General features: G+C 46.9%; 1 protein-coding gene and 1 long non-coding RNA gene across 2 annotated transcripts in view; one reads left to right on the top strand and one right to left on the bottom strand.

Moving 5' to 3' along the window:
* Positions 1 to 23139, bottom strand: part of LOC135899106 (glutathione hydrolase 1 proenzyme-like) — a 146329-nt gene that overhangs the window by 8435 nt on the left and 114755 nt on the right. Inside the window, exon 12 of the mRNA XM_065428382.1 lies at positions 9128 to 9232. Coding sequence (XP_065284454.1) covers positions 9128 to 9232 — 105 coding nt within the window. The remainder of the gene's footprint in view (positions 1 to 9127; positions 9233 to 23139) is intronic.
* On the top strand, positions 13535 to 21550 carry LOC135899043 (uncharacterized). Its single transcript, XR_010563506.1, has 4 exons — positions 13535 to 13932; positions 14926 to 15030; positions 17677 to 17821; positions 21441 to 21550. It is a non-coding gene; the product is annotated as an uncharacterized lncRNA (long non-coding RNA).

Genomic DNA, 23139 nt, shown 5'->3' with positions numbered 1-23139 from the left:
CGTGGCGTCGCCGCTACACAAGTTGCTCACGTCGGGTACTGCTTTCCCTTGGACAGATGAATGCGAACTTTCATTTCAAGCAGTCAAGCAGGCATTTACCGCCGACCCTGTCCTCTGTCACTTCGATGAGAACGCACCAACTTGCTTGCACACCGACGCTAGGGGCCATGGGATCGGTGCTGTAATTTTACAGCGTGATAAAAGCTCACGAGAGAGAGAGTTGTTGCCTACGCCAGTTGCGCACTAGCTCCGGCCGAAAAGAATTACTCGATCACGGAACAGGAATGTCTCGCAGTAGTTTCGGCGATCCAAAAATTTCGACCTTATCTTTACGGACGCCATTTCACGGTCATAACCGACCACCACGCGTTATGCTGGTTGTCGTCAATCAAAAATTTGTCCGGACGACTTGGTCCTTTGGTGGAACGTCTACAAGAGTACGATTTTCACGTTGTCTACAAGTCTGTGAAAAAGCATCAATATGCCGACGCTCTCTCTCGCTGCCCGCTGTCACTATTAGCTTCGAGTACATCTATCCATTGCTCGCCACTTGATGATGAGACTAAGTCGTCACTCCCGTTATTACCGTTATTACCGTTATTACCTCTATCGGTTACTGACACGTTATCTTCTAATTGCCTCAATCACCTCGCCTCGTGTCAACGTTCTGACCCCTACTGCGACAGCATTATCCAACGCCTGTGCGCAACTACATCTGCACCATATGCCAGATTACGTCGACAACTGCGACTATTTAAGCTTGACAACGATGTGCTGTACCGCTACATATACAACTCCGATGGACACCGCTGGGTACCTATTCTTCCACGTTCGATGCGCACACAAGTCCTTGAAGCCTTGCACGACGACCCATCTGCTGGCCATTTGGGATTCCACAAAACATACCACCGCGTTAGGAGCCGTTTCTTCTGGCCAGGCATGTCTGCCTTTGTGGCCAAGTAGATCGCTTCTTGCGTTCAGTGTCAACGGCGGAAACGACCGAGTTCGCCTCCTGCTGCGCTTTTACAGCCCATCCTATGTCCCGAGACACCGTTTGCCATCGTTGGGATAGACCTAGTCCGCCCTCTGCCCATAACGCCAGCGGGTAATTGATGGGTCGTGACAGCTGTTGACCAGCTCGCACGCTACGCAGAGACCGCTCCTCTACGCTCTAGTTCGGCCTCCAACGTTGCCACCTTCTTTCTAGATGCCACTATGCTGCGCCATGGTGCACCTCATGTACTGCTAAGCGACCGCGGCAAGACATTCATGTCGACAATGCTCGCAGAAGTACTCGGAGCTTGTGGCACAGTTCATAAGACAACATCCACATATCACCCACAAACAAATGGCTTAACCGAGCGATTTCATCGCGCACTAATAGATATGATATCAATGTATATCGGGCCAAACCACGACAATGGGACAAACGTTTACCTTTCGTGACTTTTGCTCACAACACCGCTATCCAACGAACTACGGGATACTCACCTTTCTACCTAGTTTACGGCCGTTCACCGACATTCACCATCGACGCCGCTTTCTTCAATGCCCCAACTAACACCTCGGCCAGTATACCCGAACAGTTCGTCTCGAGACTTGAGGAATGCCGTCAACGTGCTCGCTTCAACACAGAAGTCAGTCAACTAGATCGCAAGCAACGTTACGACATCTCTCGTCGCGATGTCTCCTTTCGTCCTGGAGAGGAAGTGTTCCTTTGGACGCCCATTCGTACACCCGGTTTGTGCGAGAAGCTTGAATCCCGCTTTATTGGACCCTATATTACTAACGAACAAACATCCCCCGTGAACTATCGCGTTACGCCCGTAGACGTTTCTTCCGATCATCGTTGTCGTGCTTCGGAGATCATTCACGCTTCGCGCCTAAAATCATTCGTTCGGCGTTCCCCTCCTGGCTAAGTCGCGGCCTGGGTGGCCGCTTGCGCGTGCGGGGAAATTAGTGAGAGCATTATTCATAGGCTTCATATGCTCACCTGTACATACTCATCATCACAGCCGCATCGCCAACGCGCGGCTCGGCTCGCGCTGTTGATTGCTGGCGTCCTTTTTGGACAGTGCTTCGAGCTGCCTCGCCGTTCCCCGTCGATGTGCATTCGCATTAGGAGCCGCCAATAAACCTCTTCTCAAGTGGTGGAGGTGAGGGGTACTCAAACCCTGTCGCTTGAAACCCTGGAGCTGCGATCAAAAATCCTACCGCCCGCCATGACTGACAGCTCATCCCGGACGGCGTCGATGCCACAGTCCGTCACCTGCACCGGCGTTCCATGACAACGGGACCCCAATATCTTCTGCTGTGCGGACGACGAAGACGTAGAAGACTGGTTTGCGTCATATGAACGGGTGAGCGCGCACAACAACTGGGATGATTCAGCCAAGTTAACCCACGTCATCATTTATCTGGCTGGTGTTGCCCAACTGTGGTTCCACAACCACAAAAAGACGTACTCACATGGTCAGTCTTCAAGACAACCTTTACGGAAGTCTTCGGGCAACCCGCTGTTCGCAAGCTGCGCGCTGAACAACGCTTGCGCGCCCGAGCACAGCAGACAGCAGAAACGTTCGCAAGCTACATTGAAGACGTCGTGGACCTTTGCAAACGAGTCAACGCCGCAATGCCTGAAGCTGAGCGAATTCAACATATACTGAAAGGCATCGATGACGGCGCATTCCAGATGCTCCTAGCCAGGAATCCGCGCAGTGTGTCTGAAATCGTCAGCCTAAGCCAAAGTTGCGATGAGTTAAGGAAGCAACGCACTTCGACTCGGCGTGCTCTCGGAAGTGACGACTTGTTGGCGAGCCTTGACAACATGTACGACCCATCCTCATTCTTTCAGCGGGTCGAGGACTTCGTGCGTGCGGAAGTTGCCCACCAACTTTCTTCAGTCCCCTTCACTCAGGAGCCCACCTCCCGTACTCCAAACACGCTGCGCACCCTCATTTCCGAAGAGGTCGCTCAAGTTGTCCCTTCGGCACACCATCAGCCGCCTGCAGCCGCGAATCTCCACTCTGCGCTGACAGTGCCGCCTGTCCCCACGCCTCTCACCAATGCGCAGCCAGTCCTGCCTGTGGCCGCGCCTCTAACGTACGCGCAGGCAGTACGCAGGCCTCCACCGACGTCCTTCGCCACCCAGTCCCAACTGGTGTTGCCGGAAGCCCATGCAGCATCTTGGACCGCACCGCGAGCTAATCCTTGGAGGACACCTGACAATCATCACATCTGTTATTCTTGCTGCACTCCCGGACACGTCGCCCGATATTTCCGCCGTTGGCCTCAAGCGTTCGGCGACGCCTCTCGGCCCAACGGCAGCCAGCCATTTCGCCAGTACGCCGCTCCTTCCCACCAACCGTGCGCTCGTGCTGACATCCCAAACTTTCCTTCGCGCCGCTTGCCATCCCCTCGCCGACATTCGCTCTCCTTAATGCGTCGGCGACCCGCACCACCTGACCAGGAAAACTGAACGTCGCAGTTCAAGAGGCAAGAACTGAGCCCCATTCGAACTCTCTAAGTACTCGCGCCTCACCTGCTAACGTGGCCGACATTTGTGTAGAAGGTGCTCCTGCATTCGCTATTGTTGATACCAGCGCAGCCGTTTCTGTGATAGCCGCCAAACTGTACCGTTCGCTGCGCAAGGTGACCACGCCGCTTTCTGGACTGCCGCTTCGTACGGCAAGCGCGCAGCACGTCACTCCGCACGCAGCTTGTACTGTACGTGTGCTTATTCACGGCATTGTTTACATTGTCGAATGTATTGTTCTTCTCACCTGCTCGCATGACGTCATCCTCGGATGGGACTTCTTATCCCGTCGTAAAGCCGTGATCGACTGCACACGCGCAGAAGTTGAATTTTCTCCTTGTGACGCAACCTTGGACGAAGATTGTGACCGCCGTTCTAAACTTGCCATGCGCGAGCACAGAGATATGCCTTCTGACTCCTTCGCCCTCGTACCCGTCTCTTGCGATGCCGTCGCTGATGTAACGGTCCTCTTCACGCCGTCCGACGTCTTCATGAGCCGTAAATCTCTTCCACACTTTTCGCGACGCTTGACATGGCTGGCGGCTGCGGCATTATATATTTTTATAATCCCCTCTGTGCGCCTATTACGTTGCTCACTGGTAAATGCCTTGGCTTCATGGAACTCATCGACTCTTCGACCTTTGTTGACGTCCCTGGAGATCTTTTGATGTCGACTCCGGCCAACCATCTTCGGTTTCCGCGCTTGAGGAAACGTCCAGGGATGCGTTCTCGAATGCGATCACCGATACCCTCACACCTGCCGAACGCGCCGACCTTCTTGATCTCCTTCACAAATTTAGAAGTTCATTCGACATTTCACAACCTCACCTGGGCCGCACGTCGGAAGTGCAGCGCTACATTGACGCCTGTTCACATCAGCCGTTACGTCAACGACCGTACCGCGTCTCTGCCGAAGAGCGTCGTGTCATTACCACCCAAGTCGAAGATATGCTGCGCCGTGATGTTATTCAACCTTCGCACAGTCCCTGGGCATCTCCTGTCATTCTCGTTCGCAAGAAGGAGGGATCTATTCGCTTTTGCGTCGACTACCGTCGGTTAAATAAGGTAACGCGAAAGGACGTCTATCCTCTGAAGCGCATCGACAGCGCCCTCGACAGTCTTCAGGGAGCAGAATTCTTCTCGTCCCTTGACTTGCGTTCAGGGTACTGGCAGGTCCCGATGGCTGCGGCCGATCTCCAGAAGACCGCATTCGTTACGCCCGACGGCTTATACGAATTTAAGGTGATGCCTTTCGGGCTTTGTAACGCCCCTGCCACCTTTGAACGACTCATGGACAACACGCTGCGTGGCCTCAAGTGGTCTATATGCTTGGGTTACCTCGATAATGTCGTGGTTTTCTCGCCTGATTTTCCTACGCTCCTGCTTCGCCTCAGACACGTTTTGACCTGTCTAACGAACACTGTCCTTCAAGTCAACCTCAAGAAGTGCCGCTTCGCCGCGCGAGAGCTTACCATTTTAGGCCACGTTGTGTCCAAGCACGGCGTTCTACCCGATCCTGCAAAACTTCGAGCAGTCGCTGAGTTTCCAAAGCCTCAGACTATCAAAGAACTTCGAAGCTTTGTGGGCCTATGCTCATATTTCCGGCGCTTTGTTCGGAATTTCGCATCGATCATGGCGCCATTGACTCAGCGTCTACGCGGTGACGCCACCCTCTCCTGCTGGTCCCCTGCATGTGACTCCGCCTTTGCTACGCTGCGTCGCCTTCTCACCTCCCCACCTATTCTTCGCCATTTCGACCCCTCAGCTGCAACTGAAGTACATACAGATGCCAGCGGAGTTGGTCTCGGTGCCGTCCTCGCCCAACGAAAGCTCGGCTACCCCGAATACGTAGTCGCCTATGCGAGTCGCACGCTGACGAAGCCTGAGGTCAATTACAGCGTGCCCGAAAAAGAGTATGGGCCCTTGGCAAGTTCCGACCATACCTTGACGGGCACCCATTCGACTTGGTCACAGAGCACCACACGCTTTGTTGGCTCGCCAACTTGAAAGACCCCACTGGCCGCCTAGCCCGTTGGGCACTACACATCCAAGAGTACGATACTCGCGTCATGCATATATATATATACATATATATATATATTTATCTATATATTTATATATATATATATATATATATATATATATATATATATATATATATATATATATATATATATATATATATATATATATATATATATATCACTGACATGCTACTGCTGCAGCATACCGGAACATATCTACTAGTTTTGCAGACGCCACCCACACGACGACCGATGCGGATAAGTTGCCTTTGAGCGCGGTGCGTCATCTTCTGCCATACAGCCGACCTTCGTTCTCTCACCGACCTCCACATCGGGCCGGTTTCTCCAACACGACCGCGTGTTCATGTACCTCGAGGCATCGCACCCCGACATCATTCCGACGCTCTGTTTTCCGCCACCCTCTCAGATCCCTTTCCACGCGGAAAACTATTCTGTGCAGTTTTTATAGGGGAACCTGCACATTCGCGAACCGTTGCAATTCGTCGATAGCGACCGTCAAGCATGTTATTGGTGTCTGTGTGAAGGTGTGCGGTTATTGGCTTTGGTTAACGGGGGAACTATTATTTCTGTTATGGATGCATTCAGACTTCTGCGATCCCATGAAAAAAAGTGGAAACGATTATTCGTCCATCCGCACAACGTACTGCACACATCATCATTGTCAGTATCCGTCACCCCATTCAGTCTGCCATTTTATTCCCGTCCGCTCGCGATCTCAATTTAGGTTGGCAGTTTGGCTCGTTGGCTTCCGGTTCAATTTTCTCTCATCAGCGCGTCGTACAATCGATCGATACCAACGAAACTACTAGTGTTTACGTACGACAATTGCCGGTCTTCATAGCCGCCTATATTATGGTTCCTCCCGGTAACGAGCACCTGTCACCCTCTTGTCCGCCAACGTTACAAATGGCGGTGTGTATGTCGCTTCGAAAGGCCTCTGTCTGGGGTTGTCATTGCTTGAAGCCTGGTGCGTTGAAGAGAGCGTTGTGCGTTCGTCACCGTTGTGAATACAACCGCAGAGATTATTCTACTGCAAGGTACCACTGTCATTTTCTGTGTGCACGCTCAACTTGTTTCCATTCTTCTCCTTGATGCTTCTCAACCTTTCCCTCAGCAGGACATATCTGTTCCGCCCTCGCTTGCATAATAAGCCCCCAACTGTACAAAATCAAAATATATTTGGTGAATCTTTCTGCTGCATTGCACTTTCCCGTGCAAATAACACACGCCTCTTCACGTTATCAACGTGAGCAGGTCGAACTTCACGAGTGGCTGCAAGCGAATGAAAAGAGATTACTCAAACAAAACTTGATTACAGAACTTGACTAGCTTACTGCAAAGTTGCCGCCGCTGGCTGCCATAGGGGTGGTGAAAGTAGTCACAAGTTAATTCGCCTGTATCAGGAAATTTAAATGCGACTTACCACATCTACGTTAACGCTATCTGAAGAACAGTACAGGCCACGTCCCGACAGTGTAGGGTGGGGGGCGGGTGCGCTTCTAATGCATGCTGTGCCCCCTACCAAAGGAAGTTCGAATGGCATACTTGATTCTCGGGATGCACTTTCACGCAGACAGTGCTCATAACTCGATATCATGCATGTGTTTCCACAGCTTCCCTTTCTGATAATTCTATCCAATGACGTAGAAAACCTGGATGCGTGCAAGGCAGCAAAAAGTATCCAGTTTGATCTGTATGTTGCTTCCACGGGATACTGCCTTTAGCCGATCCCAGATAGTCAATGGCAACATGGGTAACGAGGCAATTTTTCGTACAATGCATCTAGAACAATGTTGAGAGCTCTTGTCATACGGCGCATTTTGGAATGTGCTCGAACCCCATCAGGATAAAATTATCAACAGCAACTAGACCCCTACCGCACTTAGCACAAACAGTCAGATCTTCGATCATCCTTGGGCGAAATCGTGGTCCAGTGTTCACCACGTGGCACCCACATACAACAAGCAAACACAAAGGGAACGTGCACAGTCTTTACGCTTGGACCAGCTTGCTTCGTTGACACAACGCCTGGCATCTGCTCGTTCCTTGATGCCCGACCGCCGACAGCAGGACACATTTGCGCGTTCACAATCGCCTCCCGTCCTCGCTATCCGTCAACCCAGCTCCTACTCCGCAAATTAACTTCACCGTGGGCCACAGTCGGTAAGAGAAGTCACCAGGGGTTTCCCGCTTTTGTTCACGTGGAATCATTGTTACATACGGCTGTTTTTAGCATGGCAACGCAGCCACCCATCGGGCACCAAAAACCGAGCAAGTGCGGTTCCTGTCGCCTCTAGGAATCATCAAAAAGAAGCAGATGCGCTAGGGGTCTGTCTATGACCGCGAGGGTCGAAGAACTGCTCACCTTTGAGCGCATGCTAAAAATCAATTATGTCGTCGCAGCTCGACGTCAGAAGGTGGCGCCAAACTTCTCAGAAGCGCACCCCTCCGACACTAGACCGCAATGACTGGGGCCGTACATTTCAAGAGCGCGGAAGAGAGGGCCAAGGATTATTTAGTAGCGGAATAACGAGACGCAGTTCAACTAAAGACCCCGGCGTACTGACCTTTAGACTCGAAAGTTCTAACGCGGCGGCACCTGTTTGCAGAAATGTTAATTCCAGTTAAGCTACCAACACGCCTGTTCGTGCAGGGAAACTGGCGAAAGAGATCACGAAAGTTCTTTCGTAGTAAAACGGCAAAATGAACTATTTATAGCATGAGTATAATAGCGAAATCAAGCGCTTGAAGGCACATATGTACTGTAGTTATGATATTTACGTGTTGTATTTTATTGCGTAATTTCGTGGTGAACGCATCCTCCAGCCGGCCCATTCGCAGTATTTGTACAAGTAGCTTTAGTTATATTCAAATTCAATTTATGTGTCTCTACGGTTTTCGGCCAAGGCGGGCAATAACATACTTTTTGTGGAACATAAGATTGTGGAAGACAAAGGAAGCCACTTCTAGGGTATAATGTAGCAGCATAAATTCAGAGGAATTGCGTAAGAACTATATTGCTCAGTTTGTTGAAACTGTGCTATAAAATTTTTCTAAGTGTAATTTTGTAAATGTGCGTGATTCCTTTTAGAACGGGGTAGCCTGTGGCTTTTCAGAAAAAATTCATATAATAATGCGTCTTTAACGCATGCAGGTCACTTTGACGCGGTGAGCTCTTGTGGTCTTGTGATGCCGCATGACAGGCAGGTAAGTGGGCGCAGCCGGAAAGCTTTTAACCAGTAGCCGAGGGCTAATGCCGAAAAGGTATCTAATCGAAAATAACTCCTTCCTTTTCTTGGGTTCAATTACGCCTAATCAGTCTGTATGCGTCATATCAGATTGCGAGCTATCGCGGTCTTTGGGATTTCGCGTGACACACAGGCGAAGTGTGGGTGGTTCAAAAAAGTTTTTGTAACAATCGCGCAGGGCTGATCGCAGAATTGGAATAGAAAATCTTGGAATAGCTTCCCGTTGCACAGCCCATAGTACGACGAAAATCACAATAACTCTCCCATGAGCGCGAGTATCGCGAAAGATTAACACCAACCTCAATGTCGGGATCCTTGTCTGAGGCCACGGCAGGTGTGGGAAGTGTTCTAGTCGCCGACCGGACGCAGGTAGAAACATTGTGATCATAGATACAGTTTAGGACCTGCGAAGAGACAGCTGTGTAAATAGCTTCTCTAGGTTAGAAATGAACTTTTATAGATGTATGCTAATATGTCAATAGAAAACATCTAAGACAGCGAAGATGTAAGCCAGTTCTCACACCTTTTAGACCCTTTCGTTCCAAAGTTGCAGCACTTGCTCGTGTTTTCATGGGTGCTCAAATGGTGCAGGTATGTCAATCCCGTATTTCGTCTTTCGTGTGCCAATAAACTGAATCGGCTACATTGGAGTTTCTCAAGTTTTGATGTTGGACAAACGGCTCCACAAAGAAGGCTAATGCATTGAACTTGTTTGCTGTGTGCTCGCCACAAGTACTTCTCTCGAAGACGTTGCTAGACTTTTACAATCCGTGGATGAACATCGTCAGCAAGTTCTCAATATGGAGGCGCTAGCTTTCCTGTAGTGGCGATGCTTTCTGCACGCATGAACAACCTTTCAGCTACGGTCAAGTGTTCTCAAACTTCGTAGTATAATTTCTCGCCAGTCAACAGTTTGCCGCAGACTATTGATGATGCGCGAACACAATTGAGAACTATCTGAGTGGAACAGTCTTCAACATTTCAACATTCAACAAAGAAAAAGGAAAACTAGCTATTTAAATCGTACATTGCGAAGAGCTCCACGTGAAACAAAATCTACATCATATAGATCGCTCATCCGACCCATTCTAGAATATGGTTGCCCCATCTGGAACCCTTATAAAATATCTGACATTAACACCCTCAAATCAGTTCAAAATAAAGCAATTCGTTTCATATACCACCGTGACGAGTGGCACTTCTCACCCTCATCACACCTTGTTGCACTAGGTCTACAACCTATGTCCCAGCGGCGTGATCGTGAATGGCATAAAGTATTGCATAATCTCGTTAACGCCCCACGCTAATCAATAACGAACAACTATCTGTCTCCTGATAAATTGAAACCTGCAAGAAATAGCCACAAACTTGACCTTACACTATTGCCGCCGCGTACTTACATATTTAGGCATAGCTTCTTTTCTCGTACAATTGAAAAATGGAACTTAATACCATGCGAAATGAGGTCACTGCCTTTAGAGGAATTTTGTATAATTTGATTCATGCTGCGTTTATTATTACTCGCTATGTCTTTTATTTTGATGTTATCCTGATTCCAACGTTATCAATGCTAATTTGTGCACGAGAATGTTTTGTAATATAGAATGTACAAACCCACTCCTGCGATAGCCCATTTGGGCTGCAGTATGTGCAAATAAATAAATAACAAAGTTTGGAGTCATTACTATGTTATCATTACATTAGCAAAATTGTGAATTCATCTAAAACTGCCGCTCAGCCTTCTTAAATATTGAAGATAAATCTTATTTTCAATGTCGGTGGGACTGCACTAGAAAGCTACTACACATGAACTGTGATTCCCACCTTGCCATACGGATAATACTGTGTCCGGTGCTGCGAGAACACAGCAGGCTCACTAAGGTGCTTCAGACAATCCGGTCAGGGTGTGAAGAGTCGTCCCAACAAATACACATGCAAGTTTTTGCGAACTCAGAGGCCCGTCTCACGCTCACCGTCCGAGTATATCCGCTGAGCGGCGTTCACTGTCCGCGATGCAAATGCAAACGTGCTCCGGGCAAGGTGTCTCAACCAGCGATAGTACTGCATGAAATGCTTAAGTGGAAGAGTCGGTAGCTGCGACCGCCGGTATGTGAATATTCGAACACGCGCAAGACCTCTTGGCAAGCGAGTTGTTTTCGCTTGAGCAAAACTAGCTGCAGCAGCTACATGTTTAACCAAAGCCCTCTACATGCAAAGAAGGGAAAGCATTGCTCCTATTTCCCCTGTAATGCGTGAGTAATGCGTCAATGCGTGAGTAATTCAAAACGAGGCGCCAAACAGAGCACACAAGCCGGCATATGAGGTTGTATTCATGAGGACGATTGTATTTGTCTTGGTCCGAAGTGGTTCTATACCTTCACCACTGATACACCCAGGGAATGAAACGACAATGACATTGAATGAGAACGCTTCACGCAGATTCAAAACTGCAATCGCGAGGTGATAAGGAAATCCTTTGAGGATATATGTGTACTGTTGCTTGGTTTTCAGAACCCTGATGTGAATGAACTACAGGGCCCCTTTGCAGCCTGAAGGGATAATTGTCGTCATTTACCCTATTGGAAAATCCTATTTAAATTCAAACTGGGTTATACAGGTTTAAACTGGTTCTAACAGGGACCTGTTTAGCAACAAACAGGTATAAACAGGACCAGTTTACACATGAACAGGTTTGAACGGGGTCCCGTTTGGCATGCAAACAGGTATAAACTGGACCAGTTTACACACGAACAGGTCTGAACGGGGTCCCGTTTGGCATGCAAATAGGTATAAACAGGACCAGTTCACACACGAACAGGTCTGAGCGGGGTCCCGTTTGGCATGCAAGCAGGTATAGGCACGACCAGTTCACGCAGAAATGGGTCTTAACAGGGGCCCTGTTTGCAACTAAACTGGCTTATACTGGACGCAGTGGCACCATATAGGGTCACCTGTTTGTCACAAAAGCTGGTTTAGTCTGGAGCTTTGTGGCAACCATACTGGATGGCATCATGCATACCAGTTTATAGCTTGAATAGAACTGGGGAGGAACTTTTTTATTGTTCGACATCCTGACAATTTAGCCCCTAGTGCTAAATTGGGGCCATTATCAAGCTCTACAGAAATTGCGTGACAACCTCGGAACATTCACAGACCAAACTGCGATATGCTAGCTGCGAATTTCAAACCGATTCCCGGTCCTGCCCAGTTGAAAAAGACAACAGGAATTCCTGCTGCAAATACAGAAATTTCTGTTGTACGACAGAAGTTCCTAACGTTTCTGTAGTTGCGACAGACATTTCTGACGTTACGACAGCAATTCTGACGTCGCAACAGAAACATTCGGTCGCGGCGGCCAGGAGTTCTGAAGTCGCAACAGAAGCACTTTCCGTCGCGGCCCTTTAAAATGTCAGCTTCGCATCGGTGGCGTACACAGTACTTTTCTCTTGCGCGGTACTCAATCGTGCTTCTCTGAAGCCGGCAATACTGATAGCACCGACACCGGTATTAAAGTCGACGTGGCCAATTGTTATAATTGTGCCGTGACGACGCGGCACCAGCAACGCCCTACTGGCCTCCTCAAAATCGGCCGCTGATCAAAATCATACCATCTGCGGGAATGGCTGCGTATCCACTTTGTTTTATTTGGTAAGATGGGGCACACAGTCCTGTGGGCTTACATGTGCGGTTACACCGACACATTAGTTAATTTCCCAGAAATATTGCACAAGCTTATGCGAAGGGGTAAAGAAGTTTTGGATTGTTCCACAAAGTTGCGTGAAAAGCTTTCTCGCTCGGGTCTCATTAATCTGGTACAGCGCTGCCGTGAGAAGCCAGTATACTGTCCGGATCAAGACTCACCCACGAGTGTTTATGTAGCTATTTTGCATTGAACACACGAATTATATGCGAGCTCAAAAGTGTAAAGAGCAAGAGACAACTGTCGAAATTAGCAGTAACAACCTTCAGTGTCCCCGCTCACCGTTGTCTATTTCTGAATTTGTCATTGAATATGGATATCGTTACAGCAAAATCGATGTTCTAGCACTCCACGATGTACCTGTCCATGGTAACAACACTTTTGCGCATATAGAGATGCGGCAGTTGACGCGGTGAAGTGAAAGCGCATCTTGGCTTTTAAAATGTAAATGTAAACAGCAACCCAGAGAGCGATTTACATTGTTGACATAGCTGAAATGAAGGCGTGTTGGGCGTGGTGCGGTGGTGCGATACTTCCCTCGGAATCGTGAGGTCTGCAGTTCAAATCCTGTGCGGGAGCGTTTTTTTTCTACTTTTATTTTTTTTATTAATAATTTTCCTTATCCTTAAAGAGGTCTCTGCCAATTTTTAATCAAATATTGATCAGGAGCTACAGAATTTTCGACTACAAGACGTCACACTACAGAGAACAGAACGACAGTCACAAAGTCCCAAAATACGACAGACTGAAAATTTCCTGTTGTGTTATTCAAGTGGGTGAGACGTCTATACGGCGTATACGCACATTGCCGTCCTCTTTATTAAAAGCAACGTTGCTGAAACTCGTCGTGCAAGACGCTGTACGACTCGCATAACATCGAAATACAACGCCGTCACCATCCATGAGATCACCGAAAGCACGGTCGCTTTCGGTGGCGGCCTACAGATGGCAGCACAGGTAGTGCCGGTAAAGTCACAGGTGGTATTATTTTGCCGTCTTCAGCCTTAGCTACATATGAGTGCGCGGCATTGACGCCGTCCGATGCAGTTGTTTAATCGTGTGTACGCTGTGCCGAGAGTAATTGTGGTGCATTTTGTATTCATTGAGAATCACAAAACCCCTGGGACCGCGTAATGTAGCCCGCAGTATCCTTCGTGTGGTACGCCGATGTCGAAGGTATGACCCTTCGCCACTTTCTTTGTTCCGGGCTCACGAAAAGGATCTCCTCCTCTGGCACTCTCGCATCGTATCACACTGTACGGAAGAATTTGGTGAAAATTGTGCTCTTACGTCCTGTAGTTGATCCGCAATTCAACAGTGTGTGCGCCGGAAGGACCGTTGGTGCAGTCGATGCCGCGGCACCTGTGACGCTAAAAGCAGCGTTTTCCGAGTACGCCTAGAAAGGTAAGTCCGGCGCTTACGCGCATTCTTCCTGTCTATGGTTCGTGAAGTGTGCGTTCTTGTACGTATCGCAAGATCCGTACAACAACCGAATCCGAATGAGTAAAGCAGCAAGAATTATAAATGTGCTTTTCAAATGGTTGTTCTTCATGTCGCAGTGCACATTTAGCAAAAAGTTCCATGGAAATTGCCCTAAAACGTATTCATGTTACCAACAGCTCTATTTGTGGTTTATTTACTTTCACCTATGAAGCACGCTAGCGCGGGTGGTTCTTTGATCTAAATGGGCACAAAAATTCAAGCAAAGAAAGTTACTGTTTGTGTACATAATTTTTTATTGAGAAATGGTATAGGCATTTCTAGAAGTAGTACGTCGATGTGTCGTCTTCACAGCTAACAGCTGCGCGAGATAGCACCCGATTTCTTCGTCGACGCATGGCCAGATTTTCATATTGTATGGAAATTCTTCTGTTTATATAGTGTCGTCAGATGACGTGTATTAGTGTCCTATGTGTTTTTGTGTACTTGTAAAGGGTTCCAATCTTGCAGAGAAGCCGAAATTACAAAAGCAATGTTTCTTTTTAATCGAAAAATCTTTCTCTTTTCTGTATTGTCTCTCCAGAAAAAGAGGTGGTCTGTTGTAATTTTGAGCACATCGTCTTTTGGGAGCAGTGCTTTGTTGCGCCGCATAAACAAATTAGGTTTTGGAACGCTTTTCATGTCCTAAGGAATTTTTTGATAGTACAATTCACATTTCACGTTATACGGGTGTACGTTTGTGTGAACATTTTCATATTAGATTCATGTTTGCTACAGTTCGATTTACGTGTTATTTAACCGCCTGTGATGTTACGGTCAGATATTTGCACAACCAGTTGCAGCTTCATGTAACTGGTTGTATGAGACTTTTTTTCAAAATATGACGTGATCTTTTTATATCACAAGTTTGCAGTTTCAGCAGGGATTACAATAAATTAAGCATTTATTATTGTTTAGGGATGACAAGATTTTGTGAACCAGAGGCACCTCCACATATGCACCTGCGGCACTTCTGCAGCCTCAACAGCACGGCAAAGTGCCTGATGTGCATGCTGTGACAAGGTGTGTGCAAAGCAGTTGCTGCCACTTACACGAGCTGCAGATTTTGTTGGTATCATCCATGTTTGGAAACTCTCCTGAATTTTTCGTGGGTTTACAAATGTGGGCTCATTTTACAATTTTATGAATGTCACTTTAGAAAGACAATGAAGTTGTGTTGGTTAAGATGTTTTAAAGCTGTTGAGAGATTAAGGGCATGACATTGTTAAAATGTATGTAAAAAATTAATTGTAATGGTACTTGTACTGGTTTATTATTAGCGATGCAATATCTCTAACGAGAACATCAGAGGGGCACTTGTTTTAGGGAAGTTTGGTCAGATAAATTCATGAAGCAGCGTAAAGCGGCAGCAGCAAACACGCTGAAAAAGCTCTGTAATCTAAAAAAAACAAAGTTGTCAGTTACTGGTTTCAAGTTCGCTGCTGCTTTTTGTGCTGAACTACAAGGTAAATAATGGTTGATAATGTGTGTGTGACGTAATAGTTCTGCGCAAACACACGAGGTGGAGAGAAGTAATTATTGAAGGGAAAATCAGACATCCGCCTGCTCGTAGCATTTGCTACAAAGGAAAGCCGCACAGTTGAAGAAAAAATCGTCCTTGTCCGGGACTCGAACCCGGGACTACCACCTTTCCGAGGCAGCCACTCTGCCATCTGAGATAACCAGGTGGCTAGCACATGGCAGGGCGAAGTCGAATTTGTTGACAACACGAAGCAAAGGCAAGGGTTTGACGTAATATTTTTTCCCCTTTATTAATTACCTCTCTACACCTTGCGCGTTTCCGCAGAACTATTACGTCAGACCCTTGCCTTTGCTTCATGTTGTCGACAAATTCGAATTCGCCCGGCCATCTGCTAGCCGCCTGGTTATCTTAGATTGTAAAGCGGCTGTCCCGGAAAGAACCTGGATGGTTTCTTTTTTTCAACTGTGAGGCTTTCCTTTCGAGGAATCCGTACGGGTTTCTTTTGTAGCAATTGCTGCGAGTGGGTGGATGTGCGATTTTCCCTTTATTAATAATGTGTGTGTGTATGCAACAATGCGGGTGCTGAGAGCAAGCTTTAAAATAATGTGTGCTATGTCCCCAACAAAGAATTTAGTGTCTGCAGCATTTTTACAAAATATTATGTTCACAGGTTGGCAGGTACGACATAATATACAACGATAAGGTACAACACTTTTGCTGTAGATGCCATATTCATAACGTCCATTTTCTGTCTACTTGAATCGTATATTTAGAATCAAGTGATCAAGTTACATAGGTAGCCCCCTCTGAGGTAAATATAATTAGGGGCTATTGTAGTTAAGCATGATATACCTACTCACTGTATTGTGACATATATTTTTAGGGACTGTGTTAATTGTGAGGCATGCATGTCCTTTTACCTGTATGTCTTGCTGTAGGTTGCCCGACAAAAGCATAAATGCTCTGCCCACCTTTATTATTGTGCTTTCATGTATACTTCTAACATCTGTGCCCACATAGACTCCATGTTCTTAATTACATTTTTCTAAGTATTCACTCTTGTGCATTACATTATTGTGTTACATTACTGTGCATTACATCTTTGTTTTATTTTGGAGGGGGGTATTCATTTCTATAATAGTACTGAGAATAGGACTTCAAAAAAAAAAGCCACGAAAGGTGGCTTAAAAGTGTATGATGCTTGGAATTCTACATTCCATACCCTAAAGCGCTACCAGTAGTAAAACATTCCTAATTGTCTTTTTTATAAGCTAGCTGCCAGATACATAGTCTCATTATGAGAGTGTGTTATTTTTTTTCTTTGGTCTGACTTGTTTTGTTGAATGTTCTCCTTGTTAGTTGAGAATGTTTTCTTGCCACCTCATGCAATACTCCAACTGGAGCCTATGAGCTATGTGTATAATAAATAAGTAAATTCCTAAAGCATGCAACAAACCATGCAGCATAGCATTTAAATGTTGGCAGTTTATAATGCTTCTTGAGTTCAGCGCAGCATGGAGCTTGAGGCTGATCTCTTCAGATATAAAAAAAAGGGCAGGTTATGAAAATGTGGTCCTACAAACTGCTGGTTACGCATGTTAGTCAGCCTGTTGCATTGGTCACAAGTGAGAATGTAACCAAAAGCTGGGTGTGCTCGGCCATTTTGCATATGGCACAGGATAAAGCTTCACCTCTGCTATTGCTTCTCTTATAATAATGGCCTCCGAGTATACATGCCGAGTTATGCTTCTGGGGACACTTATTAGTTAACCTTATCAGGTAATACCATTAGCCTTATGGGTGCTATAATGTTGCAGTGCCTGCAGGATGGCCAGCATTACAATACACATTAAAATTATTGTACAAGTCATGCAATGGTATCGGGATTGGCCCACCAAGTGACACCCTTTAATTACACTATACCTGGGATCAGCCCAGCTCACTCAGTCTGGGAGACATCCATGCATAAAGGGAGGGGTATAGCAAATAGAGGGTGTTCGATTAATCTTTCTCACATAGATAGCTCATACATATCTTTCTTAAATTGGATGCTTTGTTGCTCAAAATGAAGTTACTTATGTGCATAATGTCAGCATTTCGATCCTATTTATGCCTAACGAAAGTTGCTTTGTTCAGCGTCACTTTTTATATTGTTTCGCTTGATTCTAAGCTCACTTGTTTTATAGCTGCTATAGGTATGGCTGGACCTGGAGAAGGAGTGTAAGCAGACCATGCTATGTTGCTGATCTGCGCTGATCTCCACATCCAAGTTGGTCCCGCGACAGTTGGGCGCCATTGTGCCTTGCTTCATTCACAAGGTGATATAATATGGTGAGCTTCTACTTTAATATCGGTATTGAAAATTATGTTAAGGAAAAAAGACAAGGATTGGTCTTTATGATACACTTATGTTCTTTCTTTAAGGTGTTCTTTTGACACTGTTCTGCATGGACATATTTTTAGAGAATTATAACAGTCCTTTATTGCAAAATGCCATGGCGCTAGTTTATGCGTTAAACTAGCGCTCTTTCACTAAAAAAAGCCGTATTTAGCACACAATTCACAAGGAAAGAAAGGAGGCAACAGGACAGAGTGCTACTAACAGTTCAGTATTATAGCTCGCACAGTAATATTGTGCAAAAGGTGAAAGGGGGGAGAATAGATCTGAATACATATTGTTTGCACAGAAATGAAAAGGACGCATCACATGGTGAGTGTGACACTTGTTTTACAATGATAAGAAGCAGTCTCACTGTCTAGTAATTCTCTGCATGGGGAGCTAGTGCTAGGTTCCTCATCATACATATAAGAAAAGCCTCAGATATCTCTCCAGCGCTTTTGTCTTTATATTTTGTCACGATCAAGCAGCTTTCAAACATAGGTGCATGTGCACCGAGAGTAGTGCACTACCACTGCTAACTGACCCACGCATCAAGTTTGCTTGGTCACGCTGCCAGTCGTTTATACATTGGCCGGTTTATCCGATGCAGCCTCTACTGCACGAAATGGTATGTGATAGACACTGCACCTGTGTACTGTAAGTGCTTTCTTGCATGATTTTTTTTTCAGAGATAGTGATGCAGGCCTTTTCATTATTTACATGCCTACACAACAAACCAAGCATTATCTGTGCTTAGAAAGAATTGTAGGAAAATCCAGCATGAGGCAACTGTTCTCAGCACGAAACAAACTTGATTCGTTGGTTTTCGTTCATTATTGCGATCACACTAAGGCAGACAAGCTTGTAGGCAATGTTGCTGCAATTTGTACAGCACACTGACAGCACTGGTGTGGGCCTCATCTATGGGCTGACTGATGACACCTTCTACGGCGCAGACCACTTGTGTTGGGCGAGGCACCAATGTTGACGTTTGTTCCCTTGTGCAAAACAGCAGTCCTAGGTTTAGAGTAGTTGTAGGAAGACAAGGTAAACATAACTTCCATGGCTTGAGTGGGCTCATTTCTCTTGGGGCATCTAGCTTTCTTTCTTGCAACTGTGCAGAGGTGCTTCCCTAGAGTCAGCATAAAAATGGCATAGAGTTGTGCATTTGGGAACTCCTGAACAATGATCTGCCATAGTTAGGGCCTTGCGAAAATGCACTGTCTACCAAGTGGTAGAAGGTGGATTATTCAGCCACTGATTTCCTGTTGGCATGATTGCACTCGTGCTGTCAGTAATTTCTTGGCTTGCCGAATTATCTTGAGGCCCCACGCTGATGATGCTACCGATTTCTTCATGTGCAGATTTTCAGGATGAGGTTTTTTGCTTTGCAAACGTTGTTGAAAGGTAGGTGGTGCTTACAGGTAGCTATTCTAAATATTAGTGAAATGAATTGGCCCATCTTGCTTTGTCAAACATCGTCACGCCGACATCAGTTGCACAAACAAAAAACCTGGCCTACTTGCAGCGTCGTGCACCAAGAAACAAACAAATCAGCTGCTGTATTGTCTTGACATCGCATACTAAGCTGAGACCGGAACTGCTGTAGCTACAAACCAGGCAGAAACGATGATGATGAGTAGGGATTTGCAGTAGTGCCACTTCGTGGGGCAGCAAGGAGGCTCCGTTCAAAACAAAAATGGCGTTCAGCAAGTAGAACCATGCGACGGTCAGAGTCGGTGCATGGTGCTCTCGATCAAGTTGGCTCAAGGATTGTCCGAAAAATCAGACGAGAGGTTGCAACGCGTCCGAATTTTTGGAAGTTGTTATACATTATGGTCCATGGGGAGAATGGCGGTGCCGTGAAGCAGACCGAGTAATCATGTCTGGAAAATCAGTCGGCGACTGTACCTATACCTATGTGTCTATGTATACCTAGTTGCAACAGTGTTTGCTATGATCTGTGCCAGAATTACTGTTGCCCGTAGATGCCCAACATGTCGGGTGTCAAATTGTTAAATACCTTGCAAAAGTGATCTACGGAAAAATACCGCTTCTGCTATATTTCGCTATTGCAAGAAATTTAGCGGCTGCTGGCACCTACCTTAAAAATTGGAGGACGCTTAAGCTTCGCCTTCAAGAGTGGGACGCGACAGCGTTCCCGTCGACCCGCCAAGGGGTATAAGACAATGCGCTACGGCACAGCAATCACTTACGATGCGCCCCGCATCGGACTTAGCGCCCACCTATCACGCGGTGAGCGTCGAGCAACGCAGCGTTCGGCGCGGCAACGAAACGTGCGCCTGAGCGAACGGAACGAACCAAAGAACTCGGTGTCTCGGAGGGGAAACGATCTACGCCAGCCAAACGTCGTGATCGGCACGGGCAGAGAGATAGATAGTAATCTAAACCGGGAGCATGGCGAAGCGTCGTCAGAGGAGAGGGAGTCCCGCGACGCGCCTGGCAGCGGTCCCAATGCGCGCGCGGCGCGCCTCCTGTCGGGGCAGCGCCGTACATTGAGAGGAGGGGGTCTTCTGTGTTTGCCGCAAGATGGCTCTGCGTGTGCGGAAAGCGCAGAAGAAATGCAGCGGAAACGCACTTCGCAACTCGTGTAATTGTGAGTTCTGTACGTTGCATGTTCATAATTACCGATATACACCGCAGTAGAACTTTCCACGGCTCGTTTCGAAGGCAACACCGCATTCACTAGAGGCGCGTTTGCACCGCTTCAAAGCATCGAACTCGTGGCTGAGTGGTAGCGTCTCCGTCTCACACTCCGGAGACCTGGGTTCGATTCCCACCGGGCCAATCTTGGAAGTTGCTTTTTATTTATGAAGCGCCTGCCGTGATTTATCGCTCACGGTCAACGCCGCCGACGCCGACACCCGACACCGACGCCGACGACACCGGCTTTTCTGCGACACGAGCTCCTTAACGCTATCGCGTTAAAAGGCTTTATATGGTCTTCGCATGGCCAGGGCCTTGTACTTTTGTGAGTTTGCTTATCTCGAAATTTACCCCAGTTTTTATAACTTGAAGTTGGTGGGATCCCTAGTCTCCTTTAACGTGTACCCAATAGACCTTACATAGGGGTTTTGGCATTTGCCTGCCATCTAAATGCAGCCATTGTGGCCGGGATTCAATCCCATGCCCTCTGCTTGAGCAGCGCAATGTCAAAGCCAGTACACTACGGTATTTTGCTGGCAGAAGGGTTTAGTTTCTGAATAATTTATTATCTCAACCTGTCGGTGTTGTTTTTAAAGGTATTTCATGTTTGTATTCTGTTGCTTCAATACTAGTAATTATTGTTAATCAAACGATGTGTCCACCTTTTTCCTATAAGACTTGCTTCAATCGCCTGCTAATTATGACAGCTTATTCTCCCACAGTAATCCATGTTCCCTTGAAACATAGGCAGTGCATGAAACCACATATTTTTAAATAAGATTTATTCATTATCTTCTATGACCGGAATGCTGAACCTTTCTTATCTGTGAGAACATAGGCAAATTTGCCTATGTGCTAACCTGTTGCATGAGTCAAGATAAATTATTGGCTTTACTTTTTCAGGTGCCCTTCTCGCTCTCACCCAAGCAACCCACTCCAGCGGTCTTCTCTCGGCAGACTGGATGCATCGAAATACCGTTAGAAGGTCCAATAAACAGTGCTTGGGACATTTATGACATGCTTTTATTTAAGCCGGAGGACTTCAGGCTTAATTAAAGCTCAAGTGGGTGTACAGAAATACCTACGTAAAGTATACTTCTCTTTTTCACTTACAAGTACATGCCAATACTTTGCCTGACATTTTTCACCCCAAAATTACGCTTTACTGTGGATTTCTGAACGAACCATTACATCAAAAAGCACTGCATTAAGACGAATACAAGTAATCGAACATATACTAAACTTGCAAGAATTACATTTGCATACATGTAGTAAATATGAAAATGAGGTACAATCTTCTTCAGGGTGCATTTTCTTGTAAGTCATACATAGAGAACGTACTCGTGGGTCATACAAAACTTGTTCATGGTGTATCACATCAGCGTTGGTAGTGCTAATCAAGTAATGCCGAAAATTGTGTTCATCTTCGTATCAAGCAATGTACCAGGCAAACCTACATATTGTCACGTGGTAGTGACGGCGAAGAAAGAAGCAGCACGGTGGAATACAAAACTAGCTTTTATTGGGCGAACCTGTGCCCACAAAACAGGCTACAATTATGGCACAACGAAAGCGGCGAACACAGTCGGCGATCGTCGAAAATCTGATCAGCGGGTCAAGCGCGTCGGCTTTTATACAGCAATCATCGAATGTTCCAGATTAAACGTTGGGACCCGCATGCCTTTTTAAATGTTCTACACCATTCGTGTCAAGCGATGAAATCAGATAACACAACGCTCGGCGACAACAGACAGCGGATAGAAGCATCGATAACTTTCCAGAAACTTCGGATACATGCAGGCGCGTCCCGCGCTGTGCGATAACATTTGTTAGGCGACAAAACTTGTCGCCCGATAAAGACAAGTACACGTGTCAATACCCCCCTCTGAAAAAGCATCGACCCGATGCTGCAAACAATCGAAAGTAATAGCAAGCACTCATAGCAAAGAAAAAAAACAAAATAAGGAGAGTTCGTTAGCGTCCATAAAATGGTTTAAGACGCACCACGTGGACCACTTCAGGTCGTGCGTGACGTCGCTGTGAATGCGAAACGCCGTCTGGCACGACCTCATAGTCCAAAGCGCCAATACGTCGGATGACCTTGTAGGGTCCGAAATAGCGTCGGAGTAGTTTCTCACTGAGTCCTCGTCGGCGTATCGCTGTCCAAACCCAAACACGGTCGCGGGGCTGGTACTCAACAAAGCGTCGTCGGAGGTTGTAGTGTCGGCTGTCGGTCCTCTGTTGGTTCTTGATCCGTAGGCGGGCGAGCTGTCGGGCTTCTTCGGCGCGCTGGAGATAGCTAGCGACGTCAACATTCTCCTCGTCAGTGACGTGGGGCAGCATGGCGTCGAGCGTCGTCGTCGGGTTCCTGCCGTAAACCAGCTCAAACGGCGTGATCTGTGTTGTTTCTTGCACCGCCGTGTTGTAAGCGAATGTTACATACGGCAGGACGGCATCCCAAGTCTTGTGTTCGACGTCGACGTACATCGCTAGCATGTCGGCGAGGGTCTTATTCAGCCGCTCCGTACGACCATTCGTCTGCGGGTGGTAAGCCGTTGTCCTCCTGTGCCTTGTCTGACTGTATTTCAGAATGGTTTGGGTG

This window comes from Dermacentor albipictus, chromosome 7, assembly GCF_038994185.2.
Source record: "Dermacentor albipictus isolate Rhodes 1998 colony chromosome 7, USDA_Dalb.pri_finalv2, whole genome shotgun sequence".
Classification (NCBI taxonomy): domain Eukaryota; kingdom Metazoa; phylum Arthropoda; class Arachnida; order Ixodida; family Ixodidae; genus Dermacentor; species Dermacentor albipictus.
This window is presented reverse-complemented; position numbering and strand designations above follow the sequence as displayed.